The 25,815-nt window shown below is 40.6% G+C and overlaps 1 protein-coding gene across 1 annotated transcript in view; it reads left to right on the top strand.

Moving 5' to 3' along the window:
• SPON1 (spondin 1) overlaps window positions 1-25,815 on the top strand; it is a 171,566-nt gene that overhangs the window by 4,259 nt on the left and 141,492 nt on the right. Inside the window, exon 2 of the mRNA XM_014882502.2 lies at window positions 3,812-3,918. Within this exon, the coding sequence (XP_014737988.1) occupies window positions 3,812-3,918 (107 nt within the window). The remainder of the gene's footprint in view (window positions 1-3,811; window positions 3,919-25,815) is intronic.

Raw genomic sequence — 25,815 nt, 5'->3', positions numbered from 1 at the left:
TTCCCAGTGCTGGAGCACCCGCTCCAGAGCACGGCGGATCAAGCTGGGATTTGGGAATGCTCGGGATAAAGGCTGGTGCTGTGACCCTGTGTGTCACCTGAGCGCACCCATAGCTCCGACAGAAACCAGCCCAGCCCAGGTGTCACCGCTGTTCTGGGCTGCCAAAGCACACACATCCCAGAATGTGCGAGTCCCAAAGCACAGTGCCTAAATCCCCAGGACCTGTGTCCATGTGTCCCTGTGTCCATGTGTCCCTATGTCCATGCGTCCGTGTGTCCCTGTATCCCTGTGTCCGTGTGTCCGTGTGTCCCTGTGTCCCTGTATCCCTGTGTCCGTGTGTCCATGTGTCCCTGTGTCTCTGTATCCCTGTGTCCATGTGTCCCTATGTCCATGCGTCCGTGTGTCCCTGTATCCCTGTGTCCGTGTGTCCCTGTGTCCCTGTGTCCGTGTGTCCCTGTGTCCCTGTGTCCGTGTGTCCGTGTGTCCCTGTATCCCTGTGTCCCTGTGTCCGTGTGTCCCTGTGTCCCTGTGTCCGTGTGTCCCTGTGTCGGTGTGTCCCTGTGTCCGTGTGTCGGTATGTCCCTGTATCCGTATATCCCTGTGTCCGTGTGTCCCTGTATCCCTGTGTCCCTGTGTCCGTGTGTCCGTGTGTCCGTGTGTCGGTATGTCCCTGTATCCGTATATCCCTGTGTCCGTGTGTCCCTGTATCCCTGTGTCCCTGTGTCCGTGTGTCCGTGTGTCCGTGTGTCCCTGTGTCCGTGTGTCCCTGTGTCCGTGTGTCCATCCCCGCCGCTGTCGCCGCGCTGCCGGAGCAGCCGCGAGGGATTGATGCCCTGGGTTTTAGCTTTTATATTTTTCAGAATCTCTCTTTCTTAGTGTGTAACTCTGAAACTTCATGGTAGGTGTTGGTGAGTTCTCTTCACAGGGTAGTTTGACAAAACAATTCCTTCCTAGCTGGAGAATCAAGGACAACTGGGACCCCAAAATCATAAACAATGGAGAGGGAAAGGGGGCAAGCCAGGGGGGCTGAGACTCCATAGCCTGGGGCTGTGGGTGGACAATTGATCCCAATGTGTGGATGAACCAAAACTTATCAAAGTGTAAAAACTCATGACCAGGATCCACCTTGGATTTGATTTGGGTGTGGCCCCAGCCAGGCTCTTGCACTGCCCAAGGTGGATCCTTTCAATAAATCCCGATTTTATTCCTTTCAATAAATCCCTGTTTTATCCCTCTTGCTCTGCCTGGTCTCCGTTCCAGCTCAGCCTTTCCAGGCAGCAGGATGGACCCGGCTGAACCCTGCGGCTGGGCTGGGTTTGTTTGAGTTCGGGGCTGGATGTGTTCCCGAGCCCAGCTGAGAGCGCAGCTGCCGGGATGCGGCTGGGGGAGGGCGGCAGCATCCCCTTGGATTTATCCGGGCTGCAAACCACTGCAGCCACAGCAGGGCTATTGCTAAACCCAGGCATTCAAAAACCATGAGTCAGCCTTTGGAATTGCCTGCTTTTTGCCTTTTTTTTTTTTTTTTTTTTTTTCCTAATGTTTCTGTAGCGTTTCTCTGTTTTCTAGGTAGGTGTTCAGAATTTTGGAAACTGTTTGATCTGTAACTTTGTGAGGAAAATGAAAACTGTTGAGTCAATTCACAGCTGGATTCTGTTTGCTGGCACACATATTGAAGTATTTCTGGTGTAACCTTTTACTCACAGTGATTCAGGGTCTTTAATTGCATATGATATGGAAAAATTTGTTGCATGTAAAGGACCTTTATGGCAGTTAATTTCTAAGAATCACTGTTCAAGCAGGAGTAATGTGTTCATCTCTGTTGAGTTCAGCAGTGTGCTGTTCTCAGTTATTGCAACTGAGAGGCTGCTTGTGGGTTTTCATTTAGCCAGAGCTGCACAAGTTTGCAAAATTGGACTAACCATGCTAATTATTGGGCAGAAAATGAATTAATGAAATGGAGCAATACTTTGTAAAGTAAGCAGAAATTTTAACGGCATTATGCTGCTATCCCATTTTGGAATATAATATGTGAAATTTTATTCTTGCCCCAAAATCACGACATTTAACCTCGTCATAAGTTTCCACGGAATGAAAAGTGTGTTGAGAATCTTGAGAGTTGGGGAACTTGCTGTTGTGCCAGTCACTACCCCAGATTTGTACAATTGTTTGCAGGTTTATAGGTCAAAGAATGGCTCTTATACAAAAGTTTTAAAATTGAAATGAATCTCTCCAGTCCTTTTTTTTCATATATAGTCAGGAAAATTAGGTATTTGTACAAACACTGTGAGTTTTAGACCCAAACACATCTGCATAATGCTAGACATTTTCAAATAGCCTATTTTATATTTTTCTGCTACTGAATTTCTAGATCAAAGAGCTCTCCATATGTTCCACATGAACTCTGGGGCATATTTTGAAATCCATATCTTGTAAGGGCAATCTGTAATTTTTAGCAATGTGATTCAACCCCTTGTAGCCTGTTTGTGTGAGAGGGAGTCTCTTGTGGATACTCTTCTATGGAGCAGCCTTGGTATTTGCAGTCTGCTCTGAAAACTGTGGGTGGTCTTCAGTTTTTATTGTGCCTGTCAGGGTTGGGGAGTGTGACAATAAAGTACTACAGGCGACTCTGTTTGCATTATGCTTCAAGTAAAAGCTACTTAAAACATTAAGAGTTCAATTTTCTGTCTCTTTTCGTTTAATTCTAGAATATTTTTTTTCCCCTAAAATTGACCCCTGTTTTAGGAAAGGGTTGCTGTAAGTTGTTGAAGAGGGTTTGGTCATTTCAAAAGTTCTGCCTCGTTCTCTCTTTTTGATTTTGTTCAAAAGAGCCTCAGCTGAGGACCCTGAGATTATCTCAGCTGGTTAAAGCCTGGTGCTAAAAACATGGGTTCAATGCCTCTAGGGGCCATTCACTTAAAAGCTGGACTTGATGATGCCTGTGGGTCCCTTCCAACCCAGAATATCTCATAATTCTGTGTACTCAGGTGGTGCTTGGGTGCTCGTGGTGGTGAACAGACAGGTCACACAAAGCTGAGGGTGGTAAAATCAGATTATTCAGCCTAACATTGCCTGTGCCCTGCTGGTGGATGCAGTGCTGCCTTGCTGGCCAGGACAGGGGTGTGAACAAGGGTTTGCTGCTGTGTGGGATTGGCTTGGCAATCAGAGCTGGCAGCACAACCTTTAGGGCTCAGCTTCAGCCAGGAGTTTAATTTTGTGTCGTGTTTTGCCCTGAGGATGAGGTGGAGGAAGGATATTTTTGAGATCCCCCATTTCCAGAAGCTGGAGCAGGCAATGTGTTCATCTGGCTTTGCAGACAGAGAGACTTTCTGTGCACTGAAGTTACTTTGTCTGTGCTCAGAACTGGACAAAAACAGTGTCAAATATTTAGGGATGCTCCTTTACATTTAACACCCCCTAAGCCCCCAAAACAAACAAACAAAACCCCTCACAAAGAAAAAAACCCAAAATAGCCAAATCCCTTGCACGTGTCCCCACCCCCAAACCACCAGCAAAACAACTCTCCTGTAGATCTGAGCAGAGTATCAATCTACTTAAAAAAAAAAAAAAAAAAAAAGTGGGGGGGGAGAAGAAAAAAGCGGAAGTATTTCATGCCAGTGTTTCTCAGTTTATGTGGAAACTTGGACTGAACATTTTGTATTCTGGCTGGCTTGGCTTCCCTGTTGTCAGCACTCTAACTTCAGCTAATGCCAACTTAGAACACACACCTTTCAAGCTGTGAAACGATGTGCAGGTGGCTGATTTCACAATTAACGTGGTGTTTTTGTTTTTTTCTCTGTCCATCCCACCCCAGTGACCCTTTCTGCTGCCACTCCTGCTTATTTCCGAGGGTTCACACTGATCGCCCTCAAGGAAGGAAAAGAAGGGGACAAAGAGGAGGACCATGCAGGATCCTTCCAGGTGAGAGACCTTTCCCCCACCCTTGGGAGTCTTTGCAGTTTGCCTGGCTCAAAGGGAGGGTTTATACACACAGCACAATGCAGACCATGCTTAAATAAGCACAAATGTTGACATGAGGACAGCATGGCATCTTTTATATTCTCTGCATGTCCAAGGGGTCAAGGCTCCTGTACCTGCACTTCAGCTTGCCTTCACACATTCCTGGAGTTAAAAATGACCATCAGTTATTTGAGCTAGAGCCTAGGGGCACACCTGAACCTTTTATCCAAAGAGAATATCAAAATTCTTCTATTCATAGTTTGGTTTTTGTGTTTCTTTGCCTTGATATTTTTGTCCACTGAGATGTAGAGTATGACTCTAAGAAGTGTTCACCATGGCTGTAATGACTATTTTATCATTCAGAAATTAGACTCTGCAGTTTTATTTATGCTCAGTAGTACTTTACTTAATGAACACATTCAGTGGGATGAAATGTTTGTTATTAAAAGGATTAGAATCCAGAAGGATGAGTCATAAACTGATATTTTCAGCTACTCTATGCAGGGAATTCTGGAAACTGAGAATATATATCATATTTATGAAAGAAGGTAGAAATGATGTATGTAGTTTTGATTCTCACATGAGGTATTGTTTGATGTTTGACTTTCTAGGCTTGGAAATATTGTTGAATTGTATTGATTGTAATTTACAGGATGTGTAGTACTATTGATAGGTATTTTAATGATTTCTAGGTGGAAGATTTAACTTGCCTCAGGTTTCAAGGGAAATACTCAGGTTCCAATTTTGTGATCTGCAAGGAGACAGAAATTAATATATCTTTGTATGTTTCTTCTATACTTTTATATATAGCAAATATGATGTGCAAACTCAATAAGTAATTGTCCAGTTTTCCTACTGAGTTTGCTTAGGGGCCTCTATAAGAAAATCTAGAATAAGTAAGAACTTCTTTGAGATTGGAATAACTCCATCTTCCTTAAAATGAAACGAATTTCTATTTGGGAGAAATCTTTTTCATATGGACTTTTAATAAAGTTGGTTTTTAAAGAATAAGTTAGTATTGAAGGATCAGCTACTGCTAAGAAGTAGAAATTGTGATGCTTCATCTATTTTAAAAGAAACATGTCACCATTAATTTGTTCATTTAGTTGTTAATATCTCTGTGGCTGTGGCTAATGGGAAAATTTTGGCCTGAGTTTTGTCTTTCTGTCTACTTCAGAGTGAGAAACTCCCTAAGCTTTGCTGAAGTACAGAGGCATTTTGAAGTTTGCAGAGTGGGAAGCAAGTGGAAATTCTATATAGATGGAAACAAAGAAAGCCCAATGGATCTCGGCTGAGGGAAGATTGTTTAATTAAGTGTATTGTATGGGTTGCAATCTGAACTCAGCGTTCTTATTGGCAGGTGGGAGTCTCAAAGGTTACCCATAACTGAATTTGTGTATCTGTGGTTTAAACAGTGCTCACCATGCTCATCCCACGTTAGCACAATTCCCTGAAGTTTATTCAGGTGGTGTCTGCCTGTTCTGCCTCTGTGGATGCAGATGCAAGGTTCTCATTTCAGTATTCAAAGAATGCTTGCAGTGGTAAATACAGACATCCCGTGTACCATGGCTGGGTGGGAGCAACCAGGAGAAAAAAAGATGTTTGTTTCAGGTGTTTGCACTGTGTTTTTATTAGAAAGTGAAGATGCCAAGGGTGGCTAAACAGCTGTGCAGAGTAAGAAAAAGCTGTGTACAGCAATGTGACTGCCACTGTTCTGTCTCCCCTGTGCACACAGTGCAACAGATCTCAAGAGAATTCCTCAATAGTGGCACGAGACTGAATGCAGCTTTTGGTTACACCTCTGCCCCTGAGAGGACACATAACCCCTGCTCAGAGAGCAGTCAGGACAGAGCACGCCTGGAGCAAGGGCTTCATTCACATCAGAAAACTTCCCAGGATAACCAGCACAGAATGAAATGGGAGCTGGCCAAATACGACTTTCCTTCCATGGCTTGGAGACTGTAAAACACTTGATTTGCAAACTGTGGGGTGTGAGTTCCAGCAGGTTTTGTGGAGCAAACCTGACTGCACTCATCCTGTGCTCAGGGCCACGCCCTGGGGTTAGGCTGAGCAGCCTCAAAGCTCGGTGAAGGAGCAGCCAGGTGCTGAGGAAAGGCTAACACGGAGATTTTGGTGTGGCTGTGGTGCACTCGGGAGGGGAGAGCACTGTTTGCAGGGCTCTCAGCCCGGCTGGAGCAGGGGGAGTGCTGCAGCACATCTGGAGGAGCAGCTGCTGTGAGCTCCTCATGGCTCAGCTGGCCCTGTGTGCCTGTGGGTCACCAGGCACAGTCAGTCTCCATTAATCATCCAGCTGCAGGGCTGCGAGCCTGTGAATAGCACAGCTGCTGAAGTTCTTGCTTGGACAGGTATTTTTTTCTGTGCACTTTCTGGTTATCTATCCCTGTACTTAGAGAAGCGTGGGGTGACTCCACCATTCTAAATCTGTTTTCCACTGAGACTTTAAAATCTGATTTTACTGTTTGTTTACTTAATGAAGCCAAACTTCCTTGGGTTTTTTTTGTCCTTGTAGTACACACAGGACACAATCCAGCCTTAAAATTACTTTGTCTCCCCAAAACATGTGTTAAATAGCTAAATTAAATATGGCTAGGGAATCCAAGATGCCAAATTCAGCCATAGAAATGTGGGGATAGGGCTCTTCCTTATGCCAGTGGTAATTGTACAGCTCAGGGAGGCCCTCTGAAAGCTGTGGGTATCTGTCCCTCTGGCCTCTTTACACAAACCATTCCCAGCTCTTGCCATGCAGACTGCTGATCCTTCTCTTTTGTAATGTTTAGCAACAGTCTGCAAATCGTTTGGAAGGCAAATTAAACCCCAGGGCAGCAATCACCACTGACTGACTACAGAAGAGTGTCTGTATGGGCCATTTTAATCAACATATGTATGCAATGTAATAGATTCAGGCTGATAAATAATGTAGAATATTAGAAATGTAGCGCTGAACCTCATCTCATCTATATTCTTTGTTCTCTGAAGAATGATAAATATTCCAAGAAAAATTTTGGTGGATGTTTTGTCAATCTGTTCTGACGTGTTCAACAAGAAGAACAAATTCATCTCTCCAAGTTTAAACACTTCAATATGTTATATTTAATAGAAAATTTAAGGAGAACTTTGTAGATCTTTTACTTACATGCAATCTGAGTCTTCACTAATAGTAGTTAAATTGCTCTCTTATGAAATTGTCTTCCTAAATTAAGAATTTTCTTAATACCTCATGAGGAAGGTAGTCACACACTCTACCTGTTCCTTATTCAAATTTTCATATTTCATTGTAGGCCATCTTCTTCCAGCTTTGCTTTCTCTGCAGTCACTTTGGAATTCCAGTCTTATGTTCCTCAGCATTGTACACAGGAGTTGGTCTGGGCTCTCAGCATGAAATGATAGAATTTGGGTACAGGAATCCCTAGAGTGGCACAGTTTTGGAGTGCCTGGTGTTCAGGAAGAATCTTCTCAGTTTTTTTAATTAGAATCTTCTCTGTGGGGTTTTTTTTGTTGTTTTTTTTTGGTTTTTCTTTTTTTTTTTTTTTAATGTAGAGCTTCATCCGATTTATCAAGGAAGTTATGAACTGCAATTCTGTCCTTCAATTGCCATTCACTCCCCCAAAAGATGGTGATATTTGTGAACACACCTGATAATTAAACACTCAATATAAAAAATGGTGTGCAAACATGATCTGTGTCTCTCGTGCACAGTGATAAACTGAATCACAAAGACTCAAAATTAGGCACTTCCTTGACATAATCACTTGTTGGATTTGTATTTATACCTGCATTTTTGGGACAGTTTAGTGTTAAATGCCTTCATCTTAGTAGTTCTCCTGGAGGTGTCCTTCTGCCTTTTTTTTTGCTTTAGAGTGAACCAGAAAATTTCTTAGTTTAGGCTGCTGAGTGTAACGACCCACCTGTGCAAAAGCAATGTGAGAAAGTGAGCAAGCACAGCAGCAGCAGCAGGAATGAAGGTTTCATTAAAGGTGTGGCATTTCTAAAAGCTTGAGGCTGTGCTGAAGAAGAAAACATTGAAGGAAAATTGGAGTAGTCAGCTCAGTAAGGTAAGTAAGTGGTCCTTTAGCTTTAGTCCCTGAAACAATAGCCCAGATGTGTCTTTGGTTTTGGTCACCCCATCCTTCTGATGCTGTTTAGTTGACTGATGTGCTCAGCAAGACATTTAGATTAAAAGGTATTTTCACAACCTCAGAGAAAAGCAGCTCCTCTAATGTGGTGCTCCAGCGTTTTATAGGAATCCTACATCTCCTTGATACAGTGCATTTTGGAAGAAGCAGTCTTTAAAGGCTTTTAGCCATTTCAAATGATTTATTCTTGTATTTATAAGCAAAGGTTGTTTTATGGTTTTTAAAAGAATTAATGACTGCAAATCTTTTTAAAGCTTTTAATATTAAAAATTCAGGTATACTTTCGTCATCTTGATGTTTTTTTGGGCTTGTATGTTTGGGTTTTTTTTTAAGGTTGTATCCCAAGATAAACTCATCAGGCTACTTTGTAAATAGCTTATTCTGAGGTGTATGAATCAATGTCGTTTTCTTTAACAAGTGCCCAGAACTTCCAAGTATTTCACTCATGTTTGCATTCTCTCCTTTCCCTGTCCCAGAATCTCATCACTGAAACAGAGTCTGTCATCTCACTGCTTAAAAGCATGAGCAGGTAATGATCCAAAGCTATAATTACAGAGTATTTTAAATAGGAAAGAATCAAATATGCCAGGTATAGGACTCGTAGACTAAGCAGGTAGACATGAATTCTGATTCTGTAAAATTTAAATCTCTTGTTCTTTTGCATTTGCAAGAGTATTTCTGTATTTTCTTTCTATAAGAATCACTGCAAGTATTATTCTAGGCACACCCCCCTATAAGTTATAATGGAAAACCAAACTCTAGTTCACCTTTCCAGTAGGATGGAATTGTTCAACCTTGATGAACATTTCCATACATTTTTCTGGAACTCCAAGTTCCATATTATGACATTCAGGGATTAAAAAGCTTAAAAATAAAAATCCCCAAAAAAAGTATCTGCCACTGCCAGTTTTAGCACTGACTGGAAAATGTGAACACTTTGAGTGAGATTAACTAGAAATATCTGTGGTACACTGGAAAAACCTCAACCTGAGCCACTTACAGGCAGGATTTTGGTTCAGACATTGTCTCAGGGGGTATTTATGCCTGGCTTTAGAACAGTAAAATGTGAGAGAGTGATGAGCACCAGGAGCTTGCAGAACAGAAGCAGCTCTGATAGTCATTATTTGCTGCTGGTGAGGCTGGAGAAAAACCAAACTGGATTCCAACTGTGCAGTGTTTTGTTCCCTTCCTTTACATTTTTGTTCTGGTTTCAGCTCGTGCTATGAATGAGACATAAAATATCTTTACATCCTAATGTTTTACAGGTTTTGCATGACCCAACTGTGGTTTGTCACACCTTGGGCACTCCCCCAATTTTTGTGTACAGAGCTGCTGTGTCTTTTAGAATAAATGATTCAAGCTATAAAATTTCACAGCCAAATTTGGAAAAGATAAGAAATTTCTGAATACTGTTCTGTATTTTATTACAGTGGATCTTTGAACTACTAACACAGGTACAAAGAGGAAATAAATATTAGATTGTACTTGCAATGTAACTTAGTTCACTGCTGAATAAAAACTCAGTCTCTTAGGCTGGGCTCACTCTTCTGTTGTCAACTTGCTTATCTCAGCTTTACTGGAGTGCCTTTTCTAAGGGTTTTCTTGCTACATCACTACCATAGCTTTAAAAAACAACTTTTTTAGTTAATTTGGCTTTAGTTTATCTTCTGATAAACTTTCCCTATCTCCCTGTTTGGCTGTGGAAAAAAACATCTAACTTCCAGCCACATAATATTTAGTCCTCTTGCTTTAATCTAATCTATTTTTTCCTCTTTTCTTTGTGTTTATTTTTTTTTGTCTGCTGGGGAAATTCTTTTTCTTGAGAATGACTTCAAGTGGTGATTGTGTCTCAGGAAGAGCTTATGTTTTTTGGAAAGGGTTATGCCTAAACAAATATTTAATTTGTGATGATTCAAGTTCTGTTTTGGAAAAACACCAGCCAAAACAGAAACCGAAGAAACCCACTAAAAACAATAAAACCAAAACCAGGAAGCATGCTTTTTGAGATTGGTTAGCTGAAACTGCAGGCTCCTCTTCAGATCCAAGGTTTATCAGAGCTGGGTTATCTCAAGTGTAACTTCTGCCCTGCCTTGCACACTGCCAATGCAGCAGAGCCAGATTATGTCACTGTAAAATATCAGAGCTGCCTAATTAAATCCCCCCTCTTCAAAAAAAATTACCTATTAGTTTATTCTGGTCTTTGGATTAGCATTAAACTGCAAGATGTCCTGGTTCTGAGAGGCTTCCAAAGAGACTCATTAAAGAATTGTTTCCTAGAATTTGGCACTGGAATTTAACAAATCAATCCTCAAGAGGGGAAATGACACTGGAAGCACTGATCCCTTGTGCCTTGGAGATTCCAGTCTGCTCTTCAGACACATCAGAGTCCCACTCTGGGCCTCTCAGGCTTTGGGATTATTTGATGCCTGAAGAGAGTTCTCTGTTCAGGTCTTGCTTCTAGACTAGAGGCCAGTTTTATATTTGCAATTGTGTCACCCTGAGACAGAGTCTGGATCCCTCTAACTCCATTTTGTCAATCAGTAAAAGCTGTATGTTCTTCCCCAGGCAGTGTTTAAGTGGACATATCTGTCTCAGTGACTCTAAGGGGATTTACTTCAAATATCCATTTATTTCCAGCCCAAGTAAACTGCCTAACTCATTGTTATTCCCCTCTCAGATAATCTTTCTTCAGATGGTGGCACCTGGGCCATGTGAAATTTTAGTAAAGACATTTAACCCCTCTGGCAACAGTCAGATGCTTTACAGATGCCATATGGCAGCTGTCATGGGTTATAACTCTAGATGTATGTAGGCTCCAGATTCACTGAAACATTTATTCAGCAGCTCTTTCTTCATTTCTAATGTTGCCATTAGGTTTTCCTTCCTGGATTTCCCTTTTTGTCACCCATAATTCACCAGCTTCATCTAAGGCAGTCATCAATTACTCTGGTTTGTTTCTCTGCTGAGAGAAAGCAGCACGCTTATCTCTCAGCTCCTATTCCCCTCTGAAATGCTCCAAGAATTACCTCTGATGTAGTTTGCCATTCTGCAGCATCAGGAAACCTTCAGCATGTCAGTTCCAATCAATGGGACCTTAGAGCAAAGTGTTTGCTCTTTGCACTTCCACTTTGCATCAGGTTAGGAAGCATTTATCAGGTATTCCCTCCTGATCTGGACTGTTTGAGCTATCACTGCCTGGAATCCTCACTATCATCATATGGATTTGGACATGTGTGCTACCCCCAGAATGACACAGGGCTTGAAAAGGAAAGGTTATTCTGGGAAAATGTGTTTATTCCTCCACTCCTCTCCAAATAAGCACTGCCAGCTTCCAGCCTCCAATGACAGGCTATGGACATGTGGAATTATGTCTGTGCCTGAGAGCTTTTCCTCATGATGTGTTTTCTTTTCCCATCATGTGAATTGGGACAGTGGGGATAGAGAGGAGAAGGGTGAATGAAGGTGATGATATAAAGGCTGAGGCTCAGTTTGACAGTTTCTCCAGCTTATATGGACTATAAGAAAATCCTGTTGTCAGTCCTCTGGACTTGTACACAGATGCCAGTAGAAAGTCTCCCAATTAAATTAAAATCGTGGTCTTTCTTTTCTTCTTTTTTCTTTTTTTTTTTTTTTTTTGTGTGTGTGATTTGTTTTTTGTTTGGTTTTTTTTTTCCCAACCCCCTCCACTGTGTTGAGAGGTTTTGGTGACTTAGAAGCAGAATGACTCTTTTAAATTCAGGAGTTTACCCACCTGACTCACTCAAGAATGGCTGCTGTAGGCAAGAATCCTTCCTCCAGGCTTCCTGGTCAGTTCTCAGTGCAACTCACTGCTGAATTAATTGCTGCTAGACTAAAAGTACTGCTCGCTATGCCTGTTGTCTTGAGAACTGCTTCCCGAATTCAGAAGGCACTTTTCCATTATTAAAGTGACAATATTTTTAGCTTCCATTATTCCAGTCTGCACATGTAGGCCTAGCTGTGGGCTGCCCTGACAGTTCTCCTCCTCAGCTCTTGCCTTTCTGACCATGGTGGTGACCTCTCGGTGTTTGCCAAGGATATTGTTTCAGCCCCCACTGCTGCCCTGAACAGTTGTAATTGATTATTGTCTCTGCTGTGATAGCTCTCTCATGACCTAACAACCCGGGCTCATTAGTCACCTGATCACTGTGTATTTATCCTGCCTCAGAAGGATACAAGGCTTGGTCAGGAAAGGAGCAAATCTTTGAATTCTGGTGCATTCCACATGTTTGCCTTTTGGTGTTTTATCTTCACACACCTTCAGAGATGGTTTTGGTCATTTCAATTCATGCAGTGATGAATGGAAATCCATAATGGTGTCCTCAGAATGATGTGCAGGGGCTCACACAACTGAAAAATGTCCTCTCATCCTAATCTCATCAGATGTTTTACTTCAGTGCTCGCCTTGGCTCAAGAGACTTTGCAGACGTGTTTCTCATCAGGATGCTTTGTTTCTCTTTGGTCTGTTTTCTCAGTGCAGTAAGACTGGGAGGTAGCTTTAAGAAGTTTTCTTTCCCTGACCAGGTTGAGGCTATTTGGAGTCCCAGACTGAAAAAGCCACATAATGTTGCTCTTTATTTCATACTTTTACAGAACTTGTCTCATCCAGCACAATGCTGGAGCACTTGAAGATGAAGTGACCTCGTTCATCCCTGTGGAATCTGGGATTGTAAGGATATCTTTAGCTGAAAGTGCTTACACAAAAGGCTCTCTTCAGACATACAGACCAAATTCAGTCATCAGAATTTCTCCTGGGCTGTTATCCCACATCCTGATTTCCTTCAATCTTTGCTGTCCACCTCAACCAACCCCTGCTTAATCATCACCTGAATGAGGTGTCCTTCCCTTAGAGCACAGAGTCCAGGAAGCATTTGGACAGTGCTCTTGGACACATGGTGGGACCCCTGGGGATGGTCCTGTGCAGGGCTGGACTCAGTGATCCACACTGGACACATGGTGGGACCCCTGGGGATGGTCCTGTGCAGGGCTGGACTCAGTGATCCTTGTGGATCCCTTCCATGTCAGCACGTTCTGGGATTCTGTGACCTTTCCTCAATCCCAGCACTGTTCCCAGCCTTGTCCCCTGAATTTTGCTCTGTGGGGATTTCCTGGCTGTGGGCATTGCTGCTCCAAGAGTAATGTTTTCATGGAAAACTCTTTGTCACCTGGGAGGATGAGAAGTTTGTTCTGACAGCCCTGCTGCCTGTGCAGGACTGACCCCTCGGCCAGCAAAGCCAGGGATCTGCCTTTCCCTTCCTGCAGGAGTCGAGGTTGTCTCTGCCTTCCCCCTTCTCTGCCTTGCTCCCTTTGCTCTGACTTTCCTCAGTCCGAGGAGTGCTCCTGCCTTCCAAGCTGGCTGAGCCAGGTGCTTTCCTCAGCCTCTCATTTTTGTGTCTCTAGCAGGGGGAGAGCAGAGAACAGCCATGAGTGGGTGTGGGCTCACCTTCTGAGCCAGGGTATGCATGTTCCCATTCCAGACACCATCAGGACTCACAGGAGCTTGAGTTATTAATCAGCCTCTCAAAAGTCAAGGATTTATCTAGAAATAATGTGCCACCTGCCACTATAGTTATATGGTTCTGTTTTCTGAAATTATTCCTGACTCCTACTCCGAGTAGTTGTGCCTCAGCAAGGACCTGGTGTTGGGATTTGCCCAAAGTGGAAATCTACACGTGAACAATCATTGAAAGGACACAGAAAATGTTCTTGTGAGTAATTGTGTCCCTTAGAGGAGGGTTGTATTTTTATTTTTTTTAACCTATTTAATTCAAACCATCCCCCTTCTCTGTTTTGTCTCCTTTTTCACATGCTGTGAGAAAAACTGAAAATCATATATTCAGCTTCACTTTTCTCATGTTTGCATAAGAGGCAGGGTGTGGATGTACACAGCATGTTCTGCAGAATTTTCTGGATTAGCTGCTTTTGGTTTCAATGGGTATAGACAAGTGACTATCTAATGAATACTGATATAGGCAAGATATTTATACAAGCCATAATTACTGGTAATCTGTTGAACTTTTGGCAGAAAAATAATTATTTTACCAAATAAATTCTCAAGCACTATTTGACAGAAGATACTTTGTATCTTTTATGCATAGTTACTTTTGATTCTTAAAAAACACCATTGGAATGAATTTTTAGACGAGAATAAATCAAGGATAATGAAGAAATTCCCGATCCTGTTGCACAAAAGCTGACGTTTGGCTCTTGAGAATGCTTTTCACGGTAGTCAGTAATTAGAAAGGGAAATTCCCTGCTGGTATAGAGCTACCATTTTGTTCCCCTTTCCCTGCATTGTTGCTGGGGTTGGGTTATTATGCAATCCCTGGCAAGCTCATCCTACCAGACTGCTTAGTAATTTGTAGGCTGTAGGTGTAAATTGAAAAGCCTTCATCCTGCTTCTGTTTACTTCACAGATTGAACTGGGCTCCAATTATTCTCATCTATGTGAATTGAGGCACTGTTGCTGCTCTTGCCTCTTTTTTCTCCTTGTGGGTGGGCACAGCTCGTTTGAACCTGCTTTTCTTTTCAAAAGAAACCTCTAAAAGAATGAGTATGTAAGAGGTAGCTTTGGTACTTAGTGTTCTGTAACTTTAATGATTATATATCTCGCTACAGTCTGTAGTGCAGTAGAGGTTCCTTTGGGCATTGCCAGTGTTTATTCATTATTTGCCAGGCACACATCAGGATTTGGTTCTCCTAAAACTCATTTAATCTTTTTTCTTTTTTTTTACTTTTTCCCTCCTAATTTCAGCTGGATGAGTAAAGTTGACTCTGCCTGTATGAGAGACTTAATTATACCTGTTATTGCTCTCTTTAGCCTGTTTATCACAAACTTATTTTAGCTAACAGACTGCTTTTAAACAGGAAGAATACAGAGTGCAGGAGAGAAGGGACATAAAGTAGCAAACAAATAATGGAAATGGAGAAATACTTTTCACTACAATCTCTTGAGCAATAGGTCACTTTCCTAGGAAAATGAACTCCCTGTTTTATAGCATTATGTGAGGAATGCCTTCTGGAAGATTCAGGGAGGGATTTTAATGGTTGCTAAGGCAGCAGTTTGCCTCTTATTGCTGTCCTTTTGCTCTGGCCCCTCTTTACATGATACTGTGGGAATCCCACATGTAGGAGTGAAGGCAAAACCTCCAGCCAGTAAATCACCCCCCTCCCTAATCCTTCCTGTTAAGAAAATCTGCCCACACATTGTGATAAATCCCAGATTAAGATAATCATAAATGTTTTCTGTATTAGCTGCAGCGGGGTTTTTGACTGTGCAAAGTTTCTTGGCTTCCTTTGGAATCTTTCAGTAACCCAGTTTTATTGTCCATAAAGGTTATACAAAGTGCTTGCAGGAATTAGAATTGGGTTATGATATATTTAGACACCGGGCTTATATAATGGCCTTAGCTCCAATACTGTGTGTTCCAAAGAAGAATTTCTTACACATTGTGTCAGATTTCCCCAAAAGATGAAAAAGACCCATATGGTACCTTCTCAAAACTCTCTACTTGTGTATTTTTCTTTTCCTTTTAGTTCATCTGATGTTCCACTGATTACATTACTTGCAAAATGAATTAGACCCAGGTTTTAAACAGCCAGCTTTGTGTGTGGTGCAGATGTTATGCAACTGGCAGCTTGCACAGGAAGAACATTGTGTTCATGGCAGTGTGTTCTCGGGCTCCTGGACCCAGTTGCCCTCTCTCTGCTGACTGTGAGAGAGATTTGGGATTTCCTCTTGGGAGGAGCAAACCTGATACAACCTGTGTAAAAGCTGGTCCTGAAGTTTTACTGTTTCTGGTCATGTTTTTACATCTATTTACATATTTTAGAGGACATCATGTCCTCTAAAAACTTAGTTTATTAGGCTCATGCATATCCTAAATTTATGTAAATATAGAAAGGAATATTGCAGGATTAAAGATATGAAGAACACATAAAGGCAGGATAAAATTCTAAACTCCTTGTTAAGATACTTGATACATTCTCTTGAATTTTGAATAATCATAACGAAATATTTTTCCACTTGAATTTACTTAGTCTTGTCCTAATGATTTTCCCTTATCAGTGGTCCACATTTGCACATTTAAGGATATAGAACAGCTCTCAAATGTTTTTTTTATATTGTCTTTCTGTTTTTCTTTTTTTTCCTTTTGTTTTATATTGTCTTTCTGATTAAGACTTCAAAGTTTTTACGTGAACTAAATTCCATAAATATTTTTCCTGGAATGTTAATTGATGATATCCATTTTGCAGAAGATTAAGTATTGAAGGGACTTGCTCAAGATTACATATCACACTTGAGCCATGACTGAACTTCAGGGGTTCTGCTCTTCACATGCAGTGTTCACCTCCCATGTCAGGAATGTTTCAATAATCATCCATCTCCTTGCATGGAAATATTGTCCATGCATGAAATAACAAATGTTTGTTGGAGGTGTAACCTTCCAATCATGGGTGTGAAATATAATACAGAGATCTTAAAATAGGGGAGCACAGTCTAATTTTATATATTTAGTAGGAACCATGAAAACAATTCCAGTAATAATAGCTGTTGTCCTGGTATGTATCAAATCTTTCCTACTACAGTATTAAAGTGATATAACCCCTCCAAATGCTCTCTTAGCACTCTAGGCTTTATTTAAATAAATAAATATATGTGTTTGGATTCATACTATGTTTTAGTTCTTCCTATTGTTTGGCACAGAAGCAATGTTTACATGTATTTTGGATTATTAAACTGGATGGTGCAATGCCTACTGTGCTCTGTATAACGTGGAAATGTTGTGGGTTTTTTAAAGTGAAAAGAAGAAGTAATAAGACTCTCATTTATTAAATATGATTCCTTGCCTTTAATTTTAATACTTCTCTAATTACATAGTTCATATTCTGGAGATTAGCTGTCATTTATCAAGTGTTGGTATCTCCTGCAAATTAATTTTTCTTTTGATGTGGTTGAATTTCTGACCATCAGGAGCTGTTTTTCCCTTTCTGAATGAGGTTTTGTTTCTATCCTTTTTGCTCATGTTGCTTTACAGTTTCATTCCTTATGGATTTATTTTCTCAAGTAGCTGTGCAAAATTTGTATGATTAGTCCCCAAAAGATGGGAAAGCACCAGAAAAATACCAGATCCAGGGTGGTGACTTTGAGCTTTGTACAGCTTTTCACTGAAATTTATTGGGAATAACTCAGAATAATATTGAAACTATCAAATGCCTCTGAACAAACACTGCTGTGATTGATTGTCCCTAACACCTGAGATAGATTTCCTGTATCACCAAAATTCAGCTTTAGGAGTGAGAGATGGCTTGAGACTCCCCATGAGTTAGAGCTGACCTGCAGGGCAATATTCAGTTTCTGCAATGAAAAGATGAGTTATTTCTCACTCTTCCATGCTCATGTCCTGCAAATGCTTAGATAGATGGGTTAGATTATTTCATGGTGAAATTCTCAGGTAAAAACTTTCACAGTTACACACTTCAGATCCTTGCATGGGAGTCAAGAAAAAAGGGACAGCAGTTTATATTCCTACACACCAGCCCTTCATCTGCTTGAGCAGCTGGGTTTGTCTGGACTCACATTTGGTGCTGCACTGTACAAGTGTTTTGGAGAGGAGCTCAGTGAGGAAATGAAGTCATCTGGCTGAAAGAAGCTTTGTTCCAGGTTGGAAAAATTACCTGTAGGGGGTCAAGTGTAGCAAAAAAAAAAAAAAATGCAAGGAACTGCAAAGATACAGTTTGGAATGCATATAAAAAAATGAGAGCAGAAGTTCATTGAATGCCTACTCCATAAAATCGTGGAACAGTGTAGCTTGAAAATTCATCTGATCCAGCCATTCGTGTGAAAGGGAGTCTGGGTTAAATTATTTTGACCTTTGTCCAGCAACTTCTTGAAAACCTCCAGAGATGGAGACTCTACCATGTTCCTCTAGAGGCTGTTCAACTGATTGATTATTCTCACTGTGAAATTTTTTTTTGATAGAATCATAGAACATGCCAAGTTGCAGGAGACCCCCAAAAGAAAATTTATTTATCACCCTCTCAGTCTACAATTACATATATTGAATGTCTACTCAACCTAATGAAATTTCAAATAAAAAAACTTCATAACTTGGAAAAACATAATCATCAAAATTAAATCACTTTAAGATTTAGATAAATTTGTGGTTTTTTTTATATTTTTTTTTGTTGCCATATGCATATATGGTAACATAAGAATACAATTTTTTAATTGGGAAGTTTATCCACAGCCACAAAATTGACACATATAAAGAAAACTGTTATTTCAAAACAAAATGTGCCAAAGCAGCTGGAGCTGAAAACTTAGTCTAATGCTTTTACATAAGGTTCCTCTGAAGCTTCAGAAATCAACTCTCCCTTATGCAGCCTGTCTTGGAAATTCATTTAGAACGTGTAAAAAATGTCAGAAGCAGATTTAACAAAATCCCTGCCTTTTATTATTTGGTTTAAAAAAATTGCTTTATGCCAAGGTCTTGACAAAATTCGTTGCCCTTGTGTAATATGGAAATACCAGTAAGTGAACATTTCATTCAGTGTATTGCCCTGAGATTAGCTCAGTTATTACAGTGTTGATCTGTGCAGAAGTAGAATTTGAGACACTACCATTTCATTTTACAGCTCTATTTCTAGAATAGTTCAATTTGCAAAGAGATTAGGGAATTTTATTAGAAACCTTTACCAAATTTCTTTGTTATTCTACTTTTTTCAGAATCCCTTTTTGCATGATTATTTCCTCCAGATGACACCTTATACCATGGGGAAATACAGTTCAAGACAATAGATAACCTCTGGGAAAAAAAATCACAAAAAGCCCCAACATCAAACCAAGCCACTGACAGCCAACCTCACACCCAGGCTCATACAACCACTGAAGCTTTTAGTTACTTTTCTATCACTCATGTCACTGTTAGGTTCCCATAATGAACATTTAGTGCAAGACACTGTTCCAAAAAGTGTCTAAACCATGTTTTAATGTGAGCTTTTCTTTTAGTCTCAGCACTTAACTGACTTGGACTTCAGTCAGCATTTGAAGAGAGCTTAGCAACTCCTGAAAAAATCTGTTCTGCCCACAAGAGCCTCCTTTTTGCCAAGCTATGGCTTTAGTGTTGTCTGGGTTCAGTGTGTCTTTCTGAATCAGAATCCTCTCATACTGGAAGGGGGAAAGCAGAACTTTTTTGATTTCTTGGAAACTCTCGGCCTGCAGGTTAAATTTGCTGGAAGGGTGCTCAAAGTAACATGAAATTTGGCTTTATAATGTGGCAGGCAGGGGAATTGATATATAATATATATTATATATAATTGATATATAATCAATTATAGAGCATATGAGCTGTGATATCCTCTAAAGAAGGGAGGAATTGGAGAAGATGTGTATTTAATTCATCAGCATATCAAAAGTACGAGGAGCCAGAGCCTGGATTATTATTATTTTTATTTTCTCTTGACTCTGTCTAACATTCAGGCCCACACTCACGTGCACACAAAAAGCATGGTAGTTTTATAATTGCTCACAGCTCCTGTCAGAAACCCCTCCTGACTTCCTGCAGCTCTTCTGCATCAGCAGCATTGCTACCCAACAAATCGCTGGATGCAAATAGTTCAGCACAAGATTTCAGAGCTTTTTTTAAGGAGGTAAACGCCTTCTTAAGTTTATCTGCACAAAGCCTGTAGTTCCAGATCACTGGTACTTCTGCTGTAAGTGTGGTTTTAGCAGTGGATTAAGTCTCTCAGAAATAGATTCTGTTCTGTACACAGTCATCCAAAGGCTAGGAGAATTTGTGTGGAAGCAGCTCGAGTAGGTTGGGATGTATATTTTGGCACTGAGACACTCACGAGGTACAGGAATAGCACATGTGCCAGAGCTGCTGATGCCTTACAGCTCCAACACTGAGCAGGACAATAATGCTATTAAAAATATGTATTTTCTGTAATCCTTAAATCCCTTCTTAAGCAAGGAGCTCCAAGTGAGGTAGCTATTCTTGCACTCTAGTCATAATGCTGAGTAGTGTAATATTTTCTAAAATGAAGGTTAAATGAAAAGCCTGAACAAACTAAGTGACTGAGGAATGCTGATCCAGTAAAATGTGCAGACTCACATTTTACTATGTATTTCACATGACCTTCATCAGTTCTGGTGTTCCTAAGAGCAGAAGAGGCAATTCTGTTGTACTTTGCTGCCTGTTGTTACATTGTGCTGCAGTCAAGTGTCATCTCTATAATAATGTTAATATTGATTATATTAGTAAAGAAGCCCCCTCTACCCTTAAGCTCATGTTGGATTTTTTTACTCCACAAAGCCATAATTAGAAAAGGCTCCTTTGGCTGGCAATTAACGCTCTGAGAAATGGAAAAGAGAGAATGGTTGGGGGGTGAAGCTGTCCCTTATCATCCCTCTGCAGGGAGCACCTGACACAAAGGTGTCTCCAGTGTTCCAGCTGTACATGTTGTTTGACCAGCCTCTATAAAACTCCTTCCTTATCAGATATTTTATGTGCCTCCTCAAATTTAACATTCATTTTCTTTGATAGACTGGTGTTGCAACTGCATTCTTATCTGGGATTTTCTTCCTGAAATAAAAATGGCAGTTGCTGAATTTTAAATTGAATTGGGAACAAACCTGGAGTTCCTTGCCACAGAAATGTAAATGAGAAATGCCAGTGTGAGCAGAAGATAAGGTCCATGTCCTCTTCTGTGTGAGTGCACAGCAAATATTTCTCTGGCACCCACGTTATTTATGCATTGCTCATTGTGGGGCTGGAGATGTTGGTAATATACAACAATACAAGGAAGATAATCTTATCAAAAGATAACAGTGTAATTAATTTCAAATGGCAGAGACACCTCATCAGTATCATTTAACACCAACTTGATGAAACTACTGTACTGCAGTAATTAGCCAGTAATGACTCTCACCCTGTGGTTTGTTCTGATGGGAAGGTCACGTTTTCTTGACTGCCCTTAGTCAAACTTTCTAGAATTGATAATAAAAATAGTGAATTTAGGATTAGATCATGCTTTCTCTCAAGTGTTGTTGCATTATGAACGTGAGAGCGTCTTTTCTTTTTTTCTTATTTAAATTTCCTAACTATGTGAGTGCTTGAAGCTTATTTTCAGGGTGAACAGAAGTTCTGGACCACTGAATTTCAAATATGTTATTGATTGGACTTGATTGGTGACTGGAGGTCCTTACTAATGAAATACGTGTTAGGCACAGTGGAGGCACGTTCTTTCAAGCATTTATAAATGGCAATTTTGTGCAAAAATTCTGTGCATTAACAGAAGCAGAGACACATGGGCTCAGGCAGATAACGACAGTCACTGCAGAAATTGAGTAAAATCCTGATACTGGTACGAAAAGTTTCACATTGTTTTGATGAATTAAGGATGTGCTGACAAGGTTTTAATTTGCATTTAGCAAAAATTAAAATGCTGAGTTTTGCTCACAGTAATTAGGTCGTCCTTTAGCTTTCCACACAAATGTCCATAAACATAATTCTTCTTTGTCCTGGATCCCGTCCTGCCAGATACTGAGCACTCTGCATCAGAATTTTTAATGGTCTTTAATTGTGTGCTTAGCATTAGATCTGGAAGTTGGTTTAGGTTCATATTTATAAATCTTTGGTTTGTGCTGAAACAGAAAGAATCTGGATGAATTCTTCACGGCATGGATTTGGAAAATGTGTTGGAAATATGCTTTATGCATTGCTAGAATTTGGTTTAAATGCATGTGCCCTGGTTCAAGACAACACAGAAGGCCATGTTTGGGGAGGCAGCTCAGAGCCCTGTTTTGTTCCTTTTCAAACAAGGGCATTTGTGGTGGCCAGAGATGAATGTTAAAGGAGTTTTGTGATTTGTTTTTGATTGAACATTTTAAAAAGTTTTGTGTTAGCACTCCTAGAACTGATGCAATTACAGTCCTGGAATAGCAAGCCAATTCTTGAGAAGGAATTCTGGTCTCTTGTCTCCCCAGAAAGAAACACCAATATATTGGCTCTTTTAATTGAAAATATCGATTTTCACAGTTTTTTGGGGGGCAGGAAAACTTTTCATCCAGATATAATTTCCAGGTAGAAGAGAATCCAGTAGAGAGAGAATGAAGAGAATGAAGTAGAGATCCAGCATGAGTTGGAAAAGGATTTGTACCTGGATGGGGAGGAGAAGGTTCAGGTGTCTGAGCCATTAGAACAAGGATTGTAGGAACCATGCTTCTCCACACAGCACCAGCCTCCTCCAGGACACATTCCACTCAGCCTCTGCTCCTGCCTCCCTCTGCTGTGGAAAAACAGTAAAACACTTTGCTAGGCCAGCAGGGACGAGGCTGGCTCCACACCTTGGGGGGAAAGTCATCAAAATAAACAGAGCAGAGAGGTGAAGGCACATCAGTGCTTTTCATTCCTGGCTGCCAGGCCAGTGTTTCCCCTTGGCTCAGGACACACAGGAGGAAGAGAAGAGAAGAGAAGAGAAGAGAAGAGAAGAGAAGAGAAGAGAAGAGAAGAGAAGAGAAGAGAAGAGAAGAGAAGAGAAGAGAAGAGAAGAGAAGAGAAGAGAAGAGAAGAGAAGAGAACTGGCTGAAGGCACCTTTGTAGAATCTATCACTGACAGTGAACAGCCTAATTCAGAATGGATTTGTGGATCTGCATTTTCCATCTCATCAGCAGAGTCCTCCATGCTGGTCCCAGAGCACACTCCAATAAAATGTCTCAGCTTTTTGCAGGATACATAAGAGAAATAATTAAATAAGTTTTGTCTCCCGATCCCACTGAGCAGCCAAATGAAAAGATAAACCATTTTTTCCCCCAAACTAAGGTTCTTTTTTTTTTTTAGCACTATTTAAATTTCCTTTTAAATTAATTGTGCCACAATCCCTGGAAACACTGAAAAAGTCCTCTGGTGTAGAAGATGTAGTCATCAAACTGCAGCTCTGCCAGATTTGTTTTTGTTCTGCTTCCTGGGTTCTGTGAGCGTCAATGCACCGAGCTGGGAGATCTTTGATAGAATTTGGCTGCTCTTTCTGTGAAAACCAGACAAAGGTTTGGTACACAGGGGGCCACTCCAACTTTATGTCTTCCATGGATTTCCCTGGCTTAAATTCTAGTTGACTCTCTAAGCTCCTTTTCCATTTAATTTGAGCAATTGGTTCGTCACAGAAGAGGCTGAGGGTCTGGAATCTCAGATTTAATCTCTTCCCAACGAGCTGCTCTTTATGGAGCTTGAGAACAATTGGAGGTGTGACAAGCTGTTAAGGATAATAAATAAGTTATCCTAGAGCATTTCATATATGGGTTTGAAAAAGGAGCTCAGTGTGTCTATCCCTGCTTCACAGACTACACTGGAGTGATTTGGGAAAGTTTGCTCAGCAATCCAAGTCACGTCTCCCTTCCAGCCAAGGGTTGTGTGCACATTGCCTTGCTTTATATCACTTTCTTTTTGGAGGCTGCAAAACATTTTGTTCTTTAAACAGCTTCCCAAAGCTTTCCATCTATCTAGAAAATCAGATTAAAAGGCACTCTTTAATGTGAGGTAGCTAATTGTGTTACATATATCTGGGTATAGTGGTGGGGAATATAGTTAGGAATTAACAGCAGTTTTCTCTCTTTCCAGAAAAATGTGTGTATTATAGACTTGAGTGATAAGTCCTAACTGTACAGACTGAACAAGAAACACAATATCCTCAAACTGTTACTCATTTCAAGTGATTTTTATCTAAAAGTTGTTGATTTCTATACAGTATCCCCTTTAGCAAGCAATGTTTTTTGCAGGCTAAAGCACTTGAGACATCACCTAGCAAAAGCAATTTTTTTACCTGATTGGAGTAGTGATTATTTTTTGCCAAATAAATAATGGTCGCACTGAAATAGTTTGACAACAGAACACTGAGTGTAAATAACGTCTCTGTGGATCTTTGTTGAAGTTTATTGTGGTTATATTCTCATCTGAAATGAGTGTGTTAGTTTTGTCATCTTGGAAGAACTGTTGGCACTCTGATCTCTCCATTACATGGGAGATAGAAATAAGAAATCCGTGAAAGCCCTAAGTGGCTGTGCTCAATTTTTTTAAATTTATTTTTTATTTTTCAATGTTGGGTTTAATATTCTATGGCTGCTATTTTGGGTTGGCCTTGGCTCAGGTGTAGGGAAGTGGCCAGAGGACTGCTCTAATGCTGACTCTGTTCCCAGGGGACTGCTAAGGGTCACCACAGCACAGCCTTCATCCATGTCCCCATCATCCTCGCTGCTGATTAATCTGCTTTAAGGCTGCAGTGGGACAGCTCTGCTTCCTAATGCCTGGAACAGAGTCTTGGAAGTTAAATGTCTTCATTTTCATTTTACAGCCATTAACTTTACTCTTTTTTCATCTGCTATTTCATGCTTTCTTATTTAAACTATGCTTACACCATAAAAGGCTTTCTCATTTCATTCATTCAAAACCCCTTCATAATTTCTTTAGCTACTGCCTGAATAGAATGAAAAAAACCTGCAACCCACAAATTAATGTGTTTGAATTGGTCAGCACAGAGTCTGACCTCAATAAACTCACTCTAGATTTAGGTCTGACTTGATTAAATTGTACATTGAAGTCGGCCAATCTTCTGTTCTGTTTCTTTGCACTGAAATTTTCAATCTTTCTCAGAATCCATACCCATAATTTCAAATACTGCAGAAGTTGCTGTGCAGAGTGGACAGCAGGCAGAGGGAAGGAAGTGAAGCCATTTGTCATGCAAGGCACAGAGTGACTCGTTGCTTTTGTGCAGAACGTCACACGGAGTTCCTGTGCACAATTCCCTCGGGCTGGTGCCCTGGTGCTGTGAGTAATTTGTGTGCTCTGCTCCTGCCAGGGTGTTCTCTTTGGCAAGAGCCAGCTGGGCCACTTTGGGTCTGTGTGTGCCAAGGTGTGACAAGCAAGTTCAGTGCTCAAAACTATTCCCTGTTTCTGGTGAGTGTTGTTGGAGAGCACTGGATGTGCTAAGAAACTAGAATATTTGAAGGGATGTCAAAGGATGATAGAATTTGTAAAGATTTTGACCTTGCCCTGCTGGAAATTAATGTTTGCAAATTGCTTTTTAAGTGTGAAATGAAAGAATTTTCCTTAGATGACATAACTACTTCTTAAGGAAAATTATTGGTAGAACCCAATATGATTTATAGCTATGAGAATAATGACAGCTTTCTCAGCCTGATATAGTTTCTCTGTTAAGGATGATAAAAAAATGTTATCTGGGAAAAGCTGAATTATCTGCCAGCCCCCCTCGCCAGTAATACAGTCTGATAAAGTAGCCTGAGCCAGTTTACCAAAATGTTTCATAGAGATGTTAATGTTGTAGTCAAGGAGGAAACTTCATGGGAAGCAAAGATGAAACTTTGGACCTCAAGTCTCCTCTTAGTGACTACTTAGATGAAAACTGCCTCAATTCACACCAGTCTGTGCTCATTCAGCTCTTGAGTTTTACTCACAGCATCAGCTTAATTGGCCATTTTAATTTTACAAGCATAGTCTTCAGTGCAAGCTTTATAATTCAGCATGTTATAACTTTAAGTTAGCTAAGAGTGGTTCTGAAGCAAGAAAAACATACAGTAGAGCATTTTACATTTGCTAAATATTGTCAAGGCACTGTCACCTGTTTCTGGCAATACACATGATCTCTTTACTCTTTTCACACACATTAAGG

The sequence above is a fragment of the Sturnus vulgaris genome, chromosome 18 (genome assembly GCF_052056855.1).
Source record: "Sturnus vulgaris isolate bStuVul1 chromosome 18, bStuVul1.hap1, whole genome shotgun sequence".
NCBI classification, from domain to species: Eukaryota; Metazoa; Chordata; class Aves; order Passeriformes; family Sturnidae; genus Sturnus; species Sturnus vulgaris.
The sequence above is the reverse complement of the archived record's forward strand: the minus strand, read 5'-3'. Positions and strand labels throughout refer to the sequence as shown.